The sequence below is a fragment of the Mustela erminea genome, chromosome 6 (genome assembly GCF_009829155.1).
Source record: "Mustela erminea isolate mMusErm1 chromosome 6, mMusErm1.Pri, whole genome shotgun sequence".
In the NCBI taxonomy this organism is placed as follows: Eukaryota; Metazoa; Chordata; class Mammalia; order Carnivora; family Mustelidae; genus Mustela; species Mustela erminea.
The window spans coordinates 83,827,877-83,846,396 of record NC_045619.1 but is presented as its reverse complement, the minus strand read 5'-3'; the positions used below and the strand labels follow the sequence as shown (position 1 = coordinate 83,846,396).

At 44.6% G+C, this 18,520-nt stretch overlaps 2 protein-coding genes across 2 annotated transcripts; one reads left to right on the top strand and one right to left on the bottom strand.

Moving 5' to 3' along the window:
• Window positions 1-586: 586 nt before the first annotated feature.
• LOC116593538 (uncharacterized protein C10orf95-like) lies at window positions 587-3,268 on the bottom strand. The gene is made up of 2 exons (XM_032347834.1): window positions 3,259-3,268; window positions 587-1,281 (listed from the first exon to the last, which is right to left on the bottom strand). Exons 1-2 carry the CDS (start codon window positions 3,266-3,268, stop codon window positions 587-589), a joined length of 705 nt encoding a protein of 234 aa, XP_032203725.1.
• On the top strand, window positions 762-9,055 carry ZNF641 (zinc finger protein 641). Its single transcript, XM_032348033.1, has 6 exons — window positions 762-910; window positions 3,899-4,107; window positions 4,647-4,738; window positions 5,889-6,018; window positions 6,636-6,749; window positions 7,612-9,055. Exons 2-6 carry the CDS (start codon window positions 3,924-3,926, stop codon window positions 8,364-8,366), a joined length of 1,275 nt encoding a protein of 424 aa, XP_032203924.1. The 5' UTR covers window positions 762-910; window positions 3,899-3,923; the 3' UTR covers window positions 8,367-9,055.
• The last annotated feature ends 9,465 nt before the right edge of the window (window positions 9,056-18,520 follow it).

The window sequence follows — 18,520 nt, the reverse complement described above, 5'->3', positions numbered from 1 at the left end:
CTCTATCAATAGAAAAATAATGGAAGCCACATCTATAATTTAATAATTTCAGTACCCATATTTAAAAAGTGAAAAGAAGTAGGTGAAATTAGTTTTAATAATGTATTTAACCCTATATATGCCAAATAGGCTTATTAGCTCTTTGACAATTTTTGTTAATCAGTCTTCTAGACCCGGTATTTGTGTTACAACACATCTCTGGACTAGCCACACGGCGAGCACTGAGCAGCCACATGTTGGCTAGTGGCTCCCGCAAACCGGACCACGGGGCCACAAGGCCTACTTCAGACAGCACCGTCTCAGGGAGGTCAACCTGACTATCCCTCGAGCGGAACGGGTGGCTCGTCCTCAAGGCTCCTCAACCCCCTATCCCTGCTATCTGGAAACATAGCAGTCAGTCAAGCTCTTTGAGGAATTCCAGACTGTTGCCTGAGAATTCGCTCTCACAGCGACTGTCCGGCATATAACCAGCGGTTATTAAATGTCGGGATAATTAATGATCCCGCGTGCAAAGAACCCCATGGGAGGCCGAGTGGCCGGGACCGAAAATGTCAGTCAAGGAGCAGGAGTGGGCGCCGGCGGGCGGTCACCATAGGCGGGACCCGGAGGCCTGGGCCCGCAGGGTTCCTCGGCGGGCGGGCGCCCAGATCCGGGGCTCCGCGGGCAGGGGCGCGGGGGGCGTGGGGGCCGCGGCCCGCCCACGCCCCCTCCCCCACGCCGCCGCCGCTGCTGCCGCCGAGCCCCGGAAGCGGGCGGGGATTTCCTGTGCCCGCCCCGCCCGCGCCCGCCCGGCCGCCGTCTCCGCCCGTCGCTGGCTCCGCGGCCGCCGGCTCCGACGAAGCCGAGGGCGGAGGGGAGGGGCAGGCGGCGCCCAGGAGGGAGGCACGGGCCGCAGGCCAAGCGGACCGGGGTGAGTGGAGCCGGGCCGCTGAGAGTCGCGGCTGGAGGGAGGGACGCCAGGCTGCCCGGGGCGGCGGGTGGGGGCCCAGTCACCCATGGGGTGGGAGGAGGATCGACGCGGCCTCCGGGTCGCTGCCTTAACCGGGGGTCGGCCCCACTGACATTCTGTGCCCGCCCCTCGCCCTGGCTTCCCGGTCCCCGGCGTCGCTGTCAGGCCCCGCGGCTTCCCGCCGCTGTCACTCGCGCACAGGTTACCCCGTGGCTCCTTTCTCTTGACTTGCTCTTGCCCCCGTTCACGGGAAACCTGTTTTCTGACCTCACTTCCCCTCCCCCGGCTCTGCCTCTCTCGGATTCTCTGAAATTTGACCCTCTCCAGGGGCACTGTGACAAGAAGAAGGGGAGCGGCAACCTTACTCCGGAGCGGGCGCCCGTCCCGCCCATGCCCCACCCGGGGCAGAGGGCAGGGTTCCCTGACGGAGCGCGACTCGCGCCTGTGCCCTTGGGCTGCTCTTTTTGCTACACCCTCCTTCCCTGTCCAACAGCGCCCGCTGCAAAAACTTCTTTCAGCAGGTGCCCTGACACTCCGATATGTGGGGAAAAGTGGGAAATGGAAGCCCTAGAACCCAGACTCCAGTAGGCCTGGGAACATCCTGGAGCTAGGAAAAACCTGGTTAGGGCTGACACCCTTAACTGTCCAGGTGCTGACTCTGAGAGAGTGAACATCTTAGGAAATGCAGTGTGAGTAATAAGTACCCACCCCCTTGTTGCTGAGATTTTTGCCAGCCCTTCCACAGGTTTTCTGTCCGTGCTCTGGAGAGGCTCACAGCTAGCCCAGTACGCTCTGCAGAAACAGGCTTCCCATCAAGGGACTGTGCTGCTGGGGAAATGGAGAAATGAGTTTGAGACAGGTGTCCAGGTATTAGATGTAGGTAAACCCTGAGGGAGGATGTTCAAAGGGCGCTTGAGAAGCAAAAAAGATCTTCAGTGAAAAGAGGGAATTGGTGCCTTATGTGTTAAAAATATGGCAAACACAGGGGCTGGAATTCAGAAGAGAGAGCTAAAATGGAAGTTTCCCTTTATTACTTTATTGGGAATTTTCCTTTCTCATGAGAAGTCTCTAAAAAGGAAACCTCCTAAGCCGGGAATCAGTCCAGGATGCTCCCATGAGGCCCTGAGACTTCTTTGGACTTCTGAGATGAAAGGGTAATTTGTTCCCTTCCTGTGCATTGGTCTTAGGGTTGCCACCTACCTCTTCTGTCAAAGACAAATAGGCAAGAAAATAAACAGCTTGACATCTGTCATTACCTGTCCAGGGCTTCTAGGTTCTTGCAAATGTTACTGAATGAATATGAGTGAGCCAGGATAGTTAACCAAGGTTCTGACCTGTTTTGGGAAGCCTTTCACTGGCTCTGACTTCTTGAGTACTTTAATAATAATAATAATATCTCTCTCTCTCTCTCTCTCTCTCTCTCACACACACACACACACACACACACACACACACAACAATGTTGCCAAGCAGAAAGGACTCTGTGCAGTCTCACAGACTGTTTCTCTGCGAGAAGTCAGGGAAGCCCTTGTCACAACACATGAGACCTGTTCTGACTCCTAAGGTTTTTAGAGAAAAGTCCACAACCTGGTCCTGTGCACTACAGGAATAATAAGACTTTTTTTTTTTTTTTTAATCTAGACGTGCCTGGGTGGCTCAGTTGGTTAAGTGTCTGCCTTAAGCTCAGGTCATGATCCCAGGGTCCTTGGTTAGAGCCCCTGCTTAGCTTCTCCGCCTGCCCCTCCTCCTGTTCATGCCCTCTCTCTCTCTCTCCCCCCTCCCTCTCTTTCTCCCAAATAAATAAAATCTGTAAAAAAAATCTTTTATCTCATCTAAATGTCTTCTCTTGCAATCAAGAGAATAGATGTATACAGAGCTATAAACCATTTCTCTTTCTTGGTAGCATCATTAATCAGCTTTTTTTCCTAGAGAGGAGAAAACTATGTCTATTGTTTTTAACTTTTCCCCAATGGCCATATTTCCCATCCCTTTCTCCACTTTTGTTTCTTCTGATGAAACATATTCTGGCTTCTTCATTCCTTTCTTTAAAACTGAGTGTATTTTTCTAATGAGACCTGAATAGTTCTTTCCTTTGTCTCAACTCACAGGATTGTTAATTCACACACTGAGATCATGTTAGCATCAACTATATCTCCTTTATCCAGTCTGGTTCAAACCCTTTCTGTTCTTTTATTACTTTTGTCAATTAGACATCAACTCCTCACTGACCAACAATTTCTCCTGTTAGGGTTTCTTTGGATTTTTACACCTGCTTTCTGAGTTATTGGTCTTTCTACCACATTTCTTACCAGTTCTCATTTTCTGCATCAAAGTGATAGGTTATGTCTCTTTGTTGAGACTTAAGTGAGGTGTCATTTGGTTTAGTCTTATAAAGGAGGGGTGTACTCCTTACACACACACACACACACACACACAGACACACACCTTTGGATCTTCTACGTTCAGTAATTATTTCATTTTGAACTAATTGATGAGAACGGGATTTGTGGCAGAAAATCTTATATGTGATTATATCCATTTTTGTTGAGTGTAAGTCAGGGCACATCACATCCTACATGTGTCCAGATTGCTTAGTTTATTGTATTTTCAGTGGTTGAAATTAAATGAATAGCTTTTCCAGGATTGTTCTTTTTTTTTTTTCCAAATGAAGTTCGTCCAGCCATCAGAGATATTCTGTTTCTGCAGTGTAGTCCCCAAAATAACTATTAGTGACTTTGCTATTTAGCACCTGCTCACTTCTGAGTTCCCTTAGGAAGCTTGGCCCAGGCTTAGTTGATTGGAGCACACCAAACTTTTAAAGTTCATCTGCCATCAAGCTCCTCTTATCCAGTTTTATCTTTTTATCCCTGAGGCTGTTCTCCATAACTCCCCAGGAATATCACCCCTTTCCATTTTTAATGGGTGCAGCTGATAATGAATTTGTTCCAGGTCACAATTTGGGTTTGCAGCAAAAATGCTCTCAGAGCAGACAGCAGTCCTGGGGACAGGATGGGAGTCAATGAATGTCCAGCTGGATGGAGCAGAGCCTCAGGTGGAAAGGGGAAGCCAAGAAGAGGGGCCATGGAGAATAGCACCAGGGCCACTGGAACACCTGTGCTGTGACCTTGAAGAGGAACCACAGTCCCTTCAGGAGAAGGGTGAGAGCCTAGAGGGTGTATGTGTGTTTGAGTACTGTAACCAGTACCAGGACTAGTCCATTATTCCCGACGTCCTGGGCCTTGGTCATAGGAATATAAGGAGCTCCTGGATACTGTAAACCATAAAACTGGGCTTCTCCCATTTCTTGCATGATCACTCCCTCCACATGCTACAAGTGCATGGTTAGTGGTATTGAATGTGGGAGACAAAGGAAGTGACAACAACTCCGATTACTGTTGAGAACACACCCAGTAGCGTGCACTTTACTAGGTGAAAATTTTATTCAAATAATATCAATTCAAATCACAGCTAGTCTAGTAGAGATGGCTGACATAATAAGCTTTACTAAAAACCACCTAATACCCTTGCAGAACATTTTGAGTGAAGGTCTCTTCCATTATGTGTTTGCATTTGAGTTTTACCAATGGGCATAGATATAGGAAAATGTGACCGTTCAGCTCCTCTAACATGGGGCCCAGGCTTTCATTGGGAAAGGGTGGATGGTCCATTTCTAGTGGTTCCTCTTTCTTCTTTCCAGCTCAGTCAGCTCCCTGGGTTCCTGCCATTCCCCAGGAGGGGAGCACCGGAGATTGGGAGATGGCAGCTGCACTTCTTGCGGCAGGATCACAGGTGGGATGTCTGCTTCCCTTGGCCTCTCCCAGGGTCTCATCACTGCTGCCTTTCTGTAGCCTCAGCATCATCCTATTGATTTGTTATCTCACATGTTTACTAATGGTATCTTTATCTTAAAACTAAACAGATTCTTTCCCTTTCTGGGCGCTTATAATATCCTTGAAAAAAATAAGTGGCATAACAAGAAGAGGGGAATTCCTAGAGGTCGTTTTTAATGGGTGGCTGTCCCATCCCTAGAGGGATTTTAAGAACAATTTATTAATGTCCCTTAAGAAAAAAATCTGGAAAGATTAGGAAAAGAGGATCTGAAGGAAGCTTGGAAGAGCATAAAGGAGGCAAGACTGGGTGGATAATGGGGCATTTATGGAAAAGAAGAGAAGACAGAAAGATGGGGCAGAGCCAGAGAGAGAAAATAGGTTTAGATTCAGCAGGCAATGGGAGACCCATGGAAAAAAACAAAATGGTAGTAGTAGCTACAGCTACACTCTCAAAGTGCTTACATGCTTGCGGTTCTCTGAATGTTTTAGGTATATTAACCCAATCAACCCTGAGGGAAACCCAATTATGCCCATTTTACAGATGAGAAAATAGGGTAGGAAGAGATTAAGACACTCGTGTAAGGACAGACTGCTAATAATGGCAGAGTTAGGAGTCATTTGGCTCAAGAATTGGGCTCCTACCCACTACACATGCTGTCTCAAAAGGTAAGGGTGAGGCACGATGGGCAGAGAGCAAGAAAGAATGTTTTGTCTATATCATTTTGTGATAATAGAAGAGGAAAGGTCAAATGGTTAAAGGAGAGGCTAGTACTCAATTTCTGCAATTAAAAGAATAAGGCAAGTGAGAAAGACTGGGCAGATACCTGTAGTTAAACAGAGGAAGCAATGAGTTCATCGTACTTCCAACTTCCCATGGTCCTAGTGGGAAACTCATCAAGAGACATTATCTTCACTCACTCATTGACCATACTTTTGCCCCTCTGCTTATCTATCTTTCACCAAAACTATATGCCTTTCCCAGGGACCTCTGGGAAATTCTTTCTCTAGATGTTCTCATACCCTCTCCTCTAGTACTTCAGCCTTTTATACTAGGATCACATTTTCCTTAAGGAACACTTACTAACAGATGATGCTACATTTTGTTTCAGGGCCTGGTGACTATCAAGGATGTGTCATTGTGCTTCTCTCAGGAGGAGTGGCGGAGCCTGGACCCTTCTCAGACAGACTTTTATGGAGAATATGTCATGCAAGAAAACTGTGGCATAGTGGTCTCTCTAAGTAAGCATGATCTCCCCTAGCCACTTTTAAAAGATTATACACTGGGAGGATCCAACCATCTGCTGCAGAGCTATCAGATAGTTTCTACCTAGGGTTCTTGGCTGGAAATCTAAGCTTTCATCAGAGAAGGAGCATTAAGGCTAATCCAAAGAGAATGGAAATGAGGTGTCATTTCTTAAAAACAACAGCAAAATAATGCTGAATTGTGGAGAAGAGAACTTTTGGCTCTTCTTGGTTGGGAATTGGGAGGTTCTTACAAAGCAGAGAGAAGGACATTTAAGTGATAGAACTGAGTCCTTGGAAACTCAGCAAGCCATCTAGGATAAGATGGGAGTGGGGGTAGGAAGCTGTGGTAGGGCTAATTAAGTGAAGTTAAGGACAGTTGGGCTGGAAGTATTTGAAATTTGAGTGGAAGGGAACAGACACACTAGAGAAGAGAATATGATTATCTAAAAGAAAGAAGAGGGATTTAACAGAATTGGGGACATGAGAAAGGCTTGTATCTGGCCTTCTTTTATCTTCAGTTCCAAGGAGTAATCTAGGAAACAGCTTTTTTTCAGAAATAGAGAATTACAGTTGAACTCATTGACATCTCTGTTTTCCTTCTCCATGGGAAGGATTTCCAATTCCCAAACTGGACATGCTTTCTCAGCTAGAAGGAGGGGAAGAACAATGGGTCCCTGACCCCCAGGACTTGGAGGAGAGGGACATCCTGAGGGTCACATACACAGGTAAGCATCTAGAATAGACTTTCAGCAGCTGCTTTCAGCCCTCTTGGAGTGTTAACATTATGTGCCCATCTAATCCCTTCTCTGCTCAGTGAGTTACAGGGTCAAAAAGTGTACAGATCTTTTTCTCCAAAGGCAAGAGAGTGTAGCATAAATGTTTAGAAGGCAGGCTGTAGAACCAAACTGTGGACTTGAATCCAGGACCACACCTGGGGACCTTGAAAGAGTAATTAACCCATTTGGTTTCCTCACCAGTAAGTTATTGTGAGACTTAAATATGTTAACAGAGTAGAACAGTACCAGGCACATAATAAGCGCTCAATAAATGTTAGTTGTTGTTGTTGTTATTGTTGATGTTATTGTTCAACCTCCCACCATTGTGGAGATGCTTTCCAGAGTGTCTCTAGTATTGCTGACAGGTGATCACTCATCCAGTAAGGATTGCAGCACATTTCTTAACTCTCTCCATCTATGCTTAGGCAGGAAGATGGAAGGAATTGTAATAAATAAATAACAACAATAGCATAGACCATTTACTAAGTGCTCACAATGTGCAGGTATTATGCTATCTATTTTATAACATCTGTCTTACAATTACTCCCATTTTACAGAAGAGGAAATGAAGGCTTACAGAAGTTAAGTGGGAAAGCTGAGGTTCAAAATTGGGAAATCTGCCTCCTAAGCCTAGGTTTTTAACTTCTACACCTCTTTCACTGTCTTGTACAACATTAGAGTCTGTTCTCCCAGCCTTTGTGGGGTGAGGTTGAGGCCCTAACAAGAGTCAGACAACCTTACCTGTGACTTGGCTCCTAGAATACTCTCTTGTGACTCCCCTCTTGGGGTTGGTATTTTCCCTTCTCCACAGGAGATGGAAGTGAGCACGAGGGCGATACCCCTGAACTAGAAGCAGAACCTCCCCGAATGTTATCTAGTGTGTCTGAAGATACTGTTCTATGGAACCCAGAACAGGATGAGAGCTGGGATTCCATGCCCAGGAGCTCCAGAGGAATGCTCCTGGGCCCACCTTTTCTTCAGGAAGATAGCTTCTCAAACCTTCTATGTAGCACAGAGATGGATTCCCTTTTAAGACCGCACACATGCCCCCAGTGTGGGAAACAGTTTGTGTGGGGCTCCCACCTTGCCAGGCACCAGCAAACACACACTGGGGAGCGGCCCTACAGCTGCCTCAAGTGTGAAAAGAGCTTCGGGCGAAGACACCACCTGATCCGGCACCAGAAAACCCACCTACATGACAAGCCCAGCAGGTGCTCAGAGTGTGGCAAGAATTTCCGATGCAACTCCCATCTGGCCAGCCACCAGAGAGTGCATATGGAAGGCAAATCCTGCAAGGGTCAAGAGGTTGGAGAGAGCCCAGGGGCCAGGAAACGGCAGCGTGCCCCACCAGTGCCAAAGTGCCATGTGTGCACTGAGTGTGGGAAGAGCTTTGGCCGACGGCACCATCTGGTAAGACACTGGCTGACCCATACTGGGGAGAAGCCCTTCCAATGCCCTCGCTGTGAAAAGAGCTTTGGCCGTAAACATCACCTGGACAGGCACCTGCTGACCCACCAGGGACAGAGTCCCCGGAGCAGCTGGGACAGAGGGACATCTGTCTTTTGAAATCTGTTTCTGCTGCAGCTGTGGTCACATCTATCAGCAGCTGGTGCTACCAGGAGACTCTGCCAGAACTGCCCCTCTCCTGCACCCCAGTGGCCAGAATCATGATCCCTGGCTCCATCCCTAGAAAGAGGAGGTTCTAACATTGGCCAGACATTTCTCACCAGTTCTGTGAGATAGCACATAAAATGGAGTTCTTTGGGCAAAACTTTGAGGAAACAGTGCTTACTGCATGGGCTGATATTCAGCCCTAGCCCATTATCAAGGGTACCACTTGAGAATCAGCACTTTATTGCTGTGGTCCATTCTAAGTGGTTGGAACCTATGCCATACCAGTTAAACATTTGAGTAACACCTTTGTGTACTGTAACTATTCTATCCTTTCTGTATATAGAGAGGAAGACCATATTAGTATATTGAAGGCTCTAAGAACTTACGTGTACAGAGAATTGTTAAACACTTCTGACGCAGTGTTTCCTAAATGTGTTTGACCTCAGCGTCCTTTCTATCTCACATCCCACAGAACTGGTGACTTCACGAAACACACTGGTGAACACTGGGTTAGAGGGTAATGAGGAAACAGGAAAGATATAGTGAGCCCCAGAGCCCCCCCTTTTTTTTTATCCAAATGAAAGCTGAGGGGCAGACCTCATTCCTGTGTGGGTCCATCACACTTACCCTGATCATCCAAATATACATCCACACCTCTTACTATCCCCTACTGAAAAATAGAAATAAGAACTTTTCACCCTCTTTTTCCAACTCCCTTCATCCTTCTCATACATATATCTAGCTGAGAGATCACACTACAATGCTAAGAGATGGACTTATACCCCCCAAGGAACCCAGGCCCACACAGAAGAAAAAAACTTTATCCCCTTGAACAGACCCCTCTCCTCTTGACTGTGTCTTTTTGTGTCTATGTGTATCTGTGTGCAGGGTCATTGAAGAGAGCATGCAAAGTGCAAAGTGTACAAGCTAGATTTTCTAGGGGCTGTTTTCTGGGGATGAGTGTAGTAGGGATTATATGGGATTTTTGTTTTGTTTCAAGATAGGAAGTAAACTGAGCAATTAAGGGAGCCCTCATGGAAAGGGTTAAGTGATGGATTAAGTTGTGAGAGTTGAAGTGTAAAGCCTTCCCTGGTGTAAGTGAGATCAAGATAACTGTGGATATGTATGTCTAGATCTAAATCTCTGGGCCACAGATTCTTTTTGCCTGGGAAGAGAGAGAAAGACACATCCTCAGAGAGGTGAGCTGTTTCTTGTCTGTTTCAAGTAAGATGCATATAGAAGCTTTGTGCTTAGTGGATTTCTTTGTCTTGTTATAGTGCTGAGAAATTAGGACAGGAATTACAATGCTTGGAGGTTGTTGTCCTCACTCTTATTTGACCTTGATTGCCTCATCAAGGAAGCAGTTTTTCTTGAGGATCTCATTCTCCCAGAAACAGAACTTTAGGGAAAATGGCTGTGGTTTAGCTTTTAAGCTGACAGTGGGGAGGGGTAGTGTTTTGGGTTTTCTTCCCAGCTCTGGGAAGGAATCCACACTAAGACTCTTAACTCCAGGAATTGTATAAGTATTCTAGCATCTATTGGTTGATGAGTTGTCATTGTTTTGCTTTATTGATAATGTGTTAATACCAATCTTTTAAAAACTTTCTTATATATAAGAGCAGTTTGGGGTTAGGAAGAGAAAGGAGCAAAGCAGATGAAAGTGGGATAATTTCTCTTCAATGCTTAGATTCTGGTTTTTCCTTAACACACATATTTCTCAACCACAATTGGTGGAATTAACCAGAGAGACAAGAGGAAGTAAGCTGCAACAATGTAGTTTAGTGATTGTCCCATTTGCTTAGCAAAAACTGGGTGAATCACAGCTCCTCAGAATTCTGGACCCAAATGGAGCTGAAAATAGGATAATTTTGTTGACTGGGCTTAGAGTGGATATGACTCAAACAACCCAGCCCACGCCTCCATTTTTCCACTCAGAGCCCCTTTCCTTCTTTGCCTGGAATACACTTCTCTTGCTTATGTTCCTGCATATAGAGCAAAATGGCCAGCCCTTTGTAAGGTCCTCAGAGACAGCAGTATTTTAGGATTAGTATTGGGAGATACCCCAGGCTGTAAGAGAGTATTGGATTCCAGTGGGAAAACCGGACTACACCACTTTTTTACCCTCTCACTGTGCCTCATTCATTAATGCAGATCAGCTCTGTGTAAGCAATGGTTCAGAACCTGTTTTAGATCACAGACCCTTATGAGACTCTGATAAAAAACAGAAACTCACTTTTGAGAAAAACAGACATTAGCAATTCACTCTGTTTTATATATACACAGTTAGCAGGTTCAGAGCCCATCCATGGAACCACTAAACTGGGGTCATGGGGAGTTACCGTGACCCAATATGGTCATTTATATATTTGTGTCAAAAATTACAAGGCAAAGATCACTATTTTAAGGACTAGATATGAGAGGCAGTAGGGTATAAAGACAGAGTCTAGTCTTTAATGACTAGAAGAGTATTGCTGACATTCTACTCTATGTTTTTTCTTAAAAAAAGATGACATGCTGACAAATGGAGCTCCTCACAAACCTTGTTTTAAAGACTTGTGGGAGGTGACTCTCTCTACTATCAGATCACACATCTTAATAACCAAATGTTAACCTCCAGCTGTTGATCTGTTTTAGTAATTGTAAGGATAGCAAGTGAAGCCCCCAAAGTGTGAGTGCTGTCATAGCACCCAAATGAAAGGCATGATGAGTCTAAGAGCTTTCTGCAGAAAGGACATCCCTTCAGGTCATTTCTGGTATACCACTGTCTTCTCTACCTCAGTCCAACACCACTTCCCTTGGATGAAAAATAAAATAAGCAGCAGCCATCAGATGGGTGAATATATTTGAATGATTTTTCCCACAGGGAATCAGCTTCAAACTCCCATCTTTCCCCTAACTGGCTTTGCCATATGTCTACCCTATCCCCTTTAAATTAAAAAAAAAAAAAAAAAAAAAACTGTCTCTGTGTTCTCTCTGGGCAAATATAAAATGGAGAAACCCATCCTCAGGAACCCATTATCTTTTCCTTCTCTGGACGAATATCCTCCCCTTTGCACCCCATCAAAGTATATCTGCAGAGAAGCCCTTCAAAGCATTAGCTTTTCCCAGAGTTATTTACATCTTAAGCCTTAACACAGATGTAGAAGTGGAAGGCAAAAGGTTTCCCTTGTCAAAGTGATGTTATACCTTCGGGGAGCTAAAGGGGTGATAATTTATGACAAAAATCCTTTCCTTTCCTGCACTCCTACACTTAAACCACTGTTTCCTTATTTCCATCAAGGGCAAGGTGAGCCCCGACTCAGAACCAGAGGTGCCAGAGAAATGTTTTTTTCCATCTCTGTTCAGATGAGTGGTGGATGGGGATGAGTGGGGCTGGGCAGTAATAGAAAGGTGAAATCTATTCCTTTAGACCCCATAGAAATCCTGAGCTGGGAAAATTTCCTTCTGTTCCTTGGAGCATTACAGGAGGTCTTAGGTCTCAAAATATGGTCTCTGTACCAGCAGCATCTACATAACCTGGGAACTTGCTTTAGAAATGCAAACTCTCAGGCTCCACCCAGACAAGCTGAATCAGAAACTCTGGGAGTGGAGCCCAGCAATCAGTCTTCATTTGCCTTCCAGAATATCTGATATACGCTAAAGTTTGAGAATCACTGGCCAGGAGATTCAAATTCCACTTCAATCAGTGGTATCTTACCTTCTTCAAATGGAGAGAGAGGGGAATCTTTATGCCCTGTGGTCAGATTTATTTTCTGCAACCCTTCAATGCTAATTTCTCCTCAGTTCTGGTTCCATTGAGTCCCCACCCTCAAATCAGTAAAAGGAGTGGGTTAGTCAACAATTTTAGAGACTGTGTTGGAGCCATGCCAAACTGTGGTAACTGATTGGGGCTAGAGCTTCGACAATGGACACTAAGGATTCATGGGTCCAGAAATCTGAAAAGACAAAAAGGAGCAGATATCTCAAAGAAAGGAAAAACCATTGTAAAACTGAAAAACCAACATCCAAAGAAATAGTCCTCCTTTGCTATTGCTATTTACCTGGTCCTTCTCCTGGCCTAGTATGTTGGCCTGGAGGCATGCAAGGTGAACGTTTACCTCATGATAAGAGAGTAAGACCAGCTCTCCCAAGCCCTCCAGACTCAGGATTGCATTGGAGATCAATTAGGTACCAAGCAAGGGATTCCAAACCATGATATGGCCTACCCATGGGCAAGGGCAACGGAAGCATTGGAGAGCCACACAAGAAAGAACGAGGCTCATTTAGTAATATGTGACACAATCAAGATTTGAACCCAGACTCTGTGCACCAGGTAGAGTTGTAATCATTTAAGCCATGGCACCTATGTAAAAAATGCATTTCCTCCTTTGAAGATTCTGTCCAATTCAGGCTGCAGGAGGGGACCTGTCTTGCAGACCCTGGTCACTTTACCTCCTCTAGCTCCTCTCCTAACCAAACCCACGAGGACAGACTGAATTGACTGTTACCAACCCACCACCCCTGTGGGACTCTCCCAAGATCAAAAGGTTGGAGTTTGGGAGAGGTCATCAGCCCCTCTCCTCCAGATGAAGAAACCTGGCTACAGTTTTCTTCAACTACAGGCCGCAGGGGTCTCTCTCTCTTGCCTTTCCAGTCACTGCCTCCATTTTCCCAATAAATGGAGTTCCTTCTCCACTCTTTGCTCCCACTTCTCTTTTTCTGTTGGTGTGATTTGGGTTGGGTTTTTTATTTTGTTTTGTTTTGTTTTGCCTGGGGAATGCCTCACCTTCCCAAGGTTATTGTTCTTCTACTATCCTTCTCTATCGCAGTTAACTCTCTTCAAGCTTCTAGCCAGTTCCATTCTACCAAGCCCCCTATCCCTCTGCCTGTTGTCCAGTTTGTCAGGTTTAAGCCTACAAAGCAGGGTCAATGACTCATACTTCCCACTTTGTTCCCTCAAATCCTTGGCTCAGCTCTAGCAGCTCAGCTGCCATCTCACCACTCTGCATCTCTTCCTCTCTCTAATCTCTCTCTCCCTCAAACCCCCTAACCTGGCCAATGGGTTGTCTATACTGCCAAGTCTAGGCCCTGCACTCCATTCCTGCAGGCTCTTTTTCACTTGATGTAGCTTCTAGAGTGGATTTCTACTTTTTGCTACTTTGATTTACTCAGTCCCTTCCTGTCTCATGGTTTCTGAGAATCAGTCTCAATTCTATAAACCATTTTGGGCCATCTCACTACATGCCAGGCACTGGCTCTTTCAAGCCTGGGAGATCAAGTGTGACCACAGTCCCTGTACTCAGCATATTCCTCAGCCGAGCCCTTCCCTGGCACCACTTTCCTGCCATGCCTCACAATACTGTCACCATGGCACCCTCATACAGGAAGCTTTGGAGGTGTATGCCCATTTGCTCTCCAGCCCAACTACTCTGTGCCTGCCAGATTTCTAGTTGTTGTCTGACTTGGTTCCCTCTGATGGACTGTGAATTTCCCATGGGTTACCCCATTGGGGACCTTTGTCTGTATCCTTAGGGTCTCTAATATGTTCCTATGGTCCCTGTCAGTTGAATAAAGGTTGTATTGGCTGTATCACTGATTTCCTCTTTCAGTCTTCTCCTTTCCTTTTCCCTCCATTCTCAGCTTTTCTCTGGTAATCAAAAGGCTGCAACAGAATGGGGGACAGCAGACAACTCTGGGGGTATTTACACAGCCAAGCATGAGCACTTTCACTGCCCCTCCCAAAAACATAAACTTTGAGATGCCACAAATTAGGCCTCCCCATTCCCTCTTGATGTCTCAACTTCCAGATGTCCCTTCCCCGTTAGCTGGTCTTAACCCAGTCTGAAGATGGGGGAAGGAGAGTGCTGAACAGGACTAGGCTCAGGTAAGGCAGGTAAGGGCCTAGGGAGCAAATTTAAGGAGGCCCTTCATTTCGGGGTCATTCAAGTGCTGACTCTGCTCTTGGGAGCCCCTTAAAGTGGTAACCGGCGTCTAGAGACTGAGGTGATGGCAGTGACTGTGACTCGACCCCTCCAGGCAAATTTACAATAATTGGAGATGTGGGGAGAGGCATGCACAGTTGGGGTTAGGCAGGAGCTGGGTCCACCAGCTCTACCACCTCTACCTGTGTGGTAGAGGAAGGGCATATAACAGAGAATATGAAGAGAATAAGGTAAGAGAAAAAAAATAGTGTGGGTGAAAACATGGGAAGCTGGCATGGAAACTGCCAGCTTCTGATCCACTGACACAGCCTTCCACCTGTGGAGTTTCCTGGGGTGTGGGGAAGTGGGGAAGGAACCCCTCCTCAGGCCTTGAGTGCAACCCAAAGGCTTTGCTCTTCCTCTGTGAGAGGTGCCGTCATGGAGTTTCAAGCCTGCTGGTTAGGGGATGAGCCGCCTCTACAGCTCCCTGAGCACCAGCCTGGCTGTTCTGGCACCTACCTCGGTGCTTCATATTTCCCTTTGTTCTTGTGTTCACTCCTACTTCCCCCAGTCACCTTGAGTAATACTCTTGACAAGTCTCGTCTTTACCCTAATCAAAAAGGGGAAGGAGTAACATAGTGGTGATTGTTCACTGAGGCCCTTGTTCTTTTTTTTTTTTCTTTAAATTCAATTAACATATAGTATATTATTAATTTCAGAGGTATAGTTGTTACTCATCAGTTGTATACAACACCCAGTGCTCATTACATCACATACCCTCCTTAATGTCCATCACCCAGTTACCCCATCCGCTCACCCCATCCCCCCCTCCAGCAACAGTTTGTTTCCTATGATTAAGAGTCTCTTACGGTTTATCTCCCTCTCTGATTTCATGTTTTCCTCTCTTCCCCTATGATCCTCTGTTTCTTAAATCCCACATGAGAGAGATCATAGTGTAATTGTCTTTATCTGATTGACTTATTTTGCTCAGCATAACACCCTCTAGTTCTATTCATGTCGTTGCAAATGGCAAGATTTTGGGGGTTTGGGTGGCTGCATAATATTCCATTGTATATATATACCACATCTCCTTTATCTAGTCATCTGTGAGTGGACATCTGGGCTCTTTCCATAGTTTAGCTATTGTGGACATTGCTGCTATAAACATTGGGGTACACATGCCCCTTTAGATCACTACATTTCTATCTTTGGGGTAAATACCCAGCAGTACAATTGCTCTAGGGTAGCTCTATTTTCAATTTTTTGAGGAACCTCCATACTGTTTTCAATAGTGCCTGCTCCAGCTTGCATTCCCACCACCCCTGTTCTCTCTGCCATCTCCAGTGGTATCTGTTGAAATCCTGACTTTCTCTTCTTGCTCCCTTCTATCAGTTCCCTTCCCAGCCCCATCCAATGCTTCATGCTGACACCCCCTCAATCTTCAGTTCCTCTCTTCCAAATCCTTTGGCTTTTTCTCTTTTTAAAGCTCCCCGTCTGCCATGGTACCCCTATATTTATTTCCCAGAATAATTTCCTGTCCCTGCTAGGCATTTAGGTTGTGGCTAGAGTGATCTCCAGCCCAACCTCCTAGCGTTGGTCATCATAGAGCTCCCCACAGGATGGGGGACAGAAGAGAGCTATTACTGCTTTGAGACCACTGACAAATGGAGATGTTTGTATGCTCGAAAATATACCCCAAATGTGTTTGAGAATACCCTCCCCCACAAGAAACCTCAGACTTTTAAAACACTCAATGTAGAAATGAATTCTAACTCCTGACCTTTACCTACACTGAAAGATGTCTCAGAGAGTCACTGAATGGATGGTGAGGCCCTCTTCAGCATGGATAACTGTAGACAAGAGAGCACTGGAATCACAGTTAAAAGCCAATTTCTAAAGTGCACATTTTCCAAACATTAGCTTTTTCACTTAAGATCTAAGAGACTGAGGTGAAAATGAAAATGTATGCAAAAGTACAAACCACCTATTAATGAAAAAGCTATACCTGAAATTTCATGGAATTTTTTACCTTATTTTTGAACAAGTTACAATTTACATAATTCTGAAAACAAATACAAAAAGAAAAGATAGGAAAAAAGTCTCATTTCTATGTATTCTTTATAATTCCCATCACCTTCCCCTCCCAGTAGAGAACCAGTTAGTTTTTTTGTGTGTATCTTTGCAGAATTTTATACAGTTACACAGAGGTATATTTTCCTTCATTTCACACAAAAGATAGTATGGTATACTTAATGTCCTGAATTGTTTTTTCACTTACTGTATCTTTGGGTGTTTGTTATAATAATACGAAAAGAATCTCCTCCTTTTTACAACTGCCTGCAGTTTCACCATATGGAACCTTCAGTTTAACCAGTCCCCTAGTAATATTTAGATTATTTCCTTTTCTGATTTGTTACTGCAGTGCTGCCCTGAATACCTTGGACATAAGTCTTTTCACAAATGTATTTACATCTAAAAGAAAGAGGGGTTCTGCTGGGTCAAATGATATTTGCGTTTGTAATTTTTAAAGACAGATTCCTTCCATTTACACTCTCACTAGCATTGTGTGTGAGTACTGGATCTCCCTCCCACAGCCTCACCAATGGAGTGGGTTCTCAAAACCTTTGAATTGATTTAAAAAATATTATCTTACTGTTTTTAATGTGCACCTCCCTTATGAGTAAAATTGTACCTTTTTCATTTTTTAAAGGCCATTTGTATTTGGTAACTTTTATCAACAACCATTGAATATCTGATGCTAAAGGACATCTAAATTTTGTTACAACTCTAAAGTCCAACAATTTTCTGATCATCATCACATGAAGCAGCTGAGATAAAAGGAAAGCAAAGAATTGAGGTCAGGGATGTTCCATTTGCTCTGACTAAAGTTAAATGCCCAAACACACTACTAGAATGTGAGCAGTGAAAAGTGGGGATTATGCTTTATCCATCTTCATTCAGCAAAGTGCCCAGAATTTTGTAGCCATTTAGTCATTAGGGAATACTTGGGATGAGATTAACTGTTCTTAGCGCTTCCTTTCACAGAAGTATCCAGCTAGCAGCATTATGATCTAGATAATGTGGATAGCTTGCCAACAAGGTAAAATCTTTTCTTGTATTTCACTGGAGTACAGCCACCCTAAATTTAACCAATGAAAAATAATTTAAAATGACCAGTTAGCTGTATACGGTCAGGGTCTGACACTTAAACAAATCTGCCAGATTTACTGACTGAATGAACGAAAGTTTGCTTAAATGAAGAAATCATCACAATACAAATAGAACTGTGATGATTCTTAGGAAATCTAGAAAAAATTTTTCCAGTGTCCTTCCCATCCCATCTTAGAAGAAAAGGTTTCTAGTTTTAGGCCATCTGATCCTTTAGGTAAAAAGTTCCCAGGACCATAAAGGAGCAATACATCTGGATATCATAAAAATATCTGATTAACTTTGTTCTAATTGTGCTCAGTAGCCAATATTTCCGACTACTTTTTTTCAGATGGCTCCCTATTCTCTTATTCTATTTGATTCATTCTGCTACTTGCAGACAATTTAAGTGCACAGTGAACCTAATTACGGCAGGGGGAAGTTTCAAAGTTCAGATCCTCTATAGATGAGATGCATGACAAGCATTTTGTTAGTAGCTCTGCATAGGTTTAAAGTAGTGGCTCCATTTAAGGGTGTGAGAGGGCGAATATTAGTATCATTAAGCTTTTTTCCCCTCCCTCCCTCCCTTCCTCCCTCCCTTCTTTCCTTCCGTTTTGTGTGTGTGTGTGTGTGTGTGTGTGTAAATGCACATACCCTGTTCCCCCTTGTAGAAGATATCAGACTCCTGGGAAAAGTTTGGTCAGATACACTGAAAAAGCTCCCCACGTTGTTCCAACACATTCCCACCATCGCTCTCATCTCTTTATAAGAATGAAAAGCACCTTCCCAGTGCTTTCCTTCGCCCTACTCCTTTGGCTTCAGCTAGAAACAGCAAGTCATTTCCCTGAACCAGCAACTCTGATGTTTTTACTTCCCTAGGAACCATTTCTGTGTCCTGTCATGACATATAGCGTGAAAACTATTCCTGTACTGTTCTTAATCTCTGCATTCAGAATTAAAAGAAGTCATGTATTTGCTCTATATTTGATATATGGGGCTCAATACATGTTTTTTAAGAAAGCAAAAGACCTAGCTATTCATTAGTTAGCCTTCATGTCT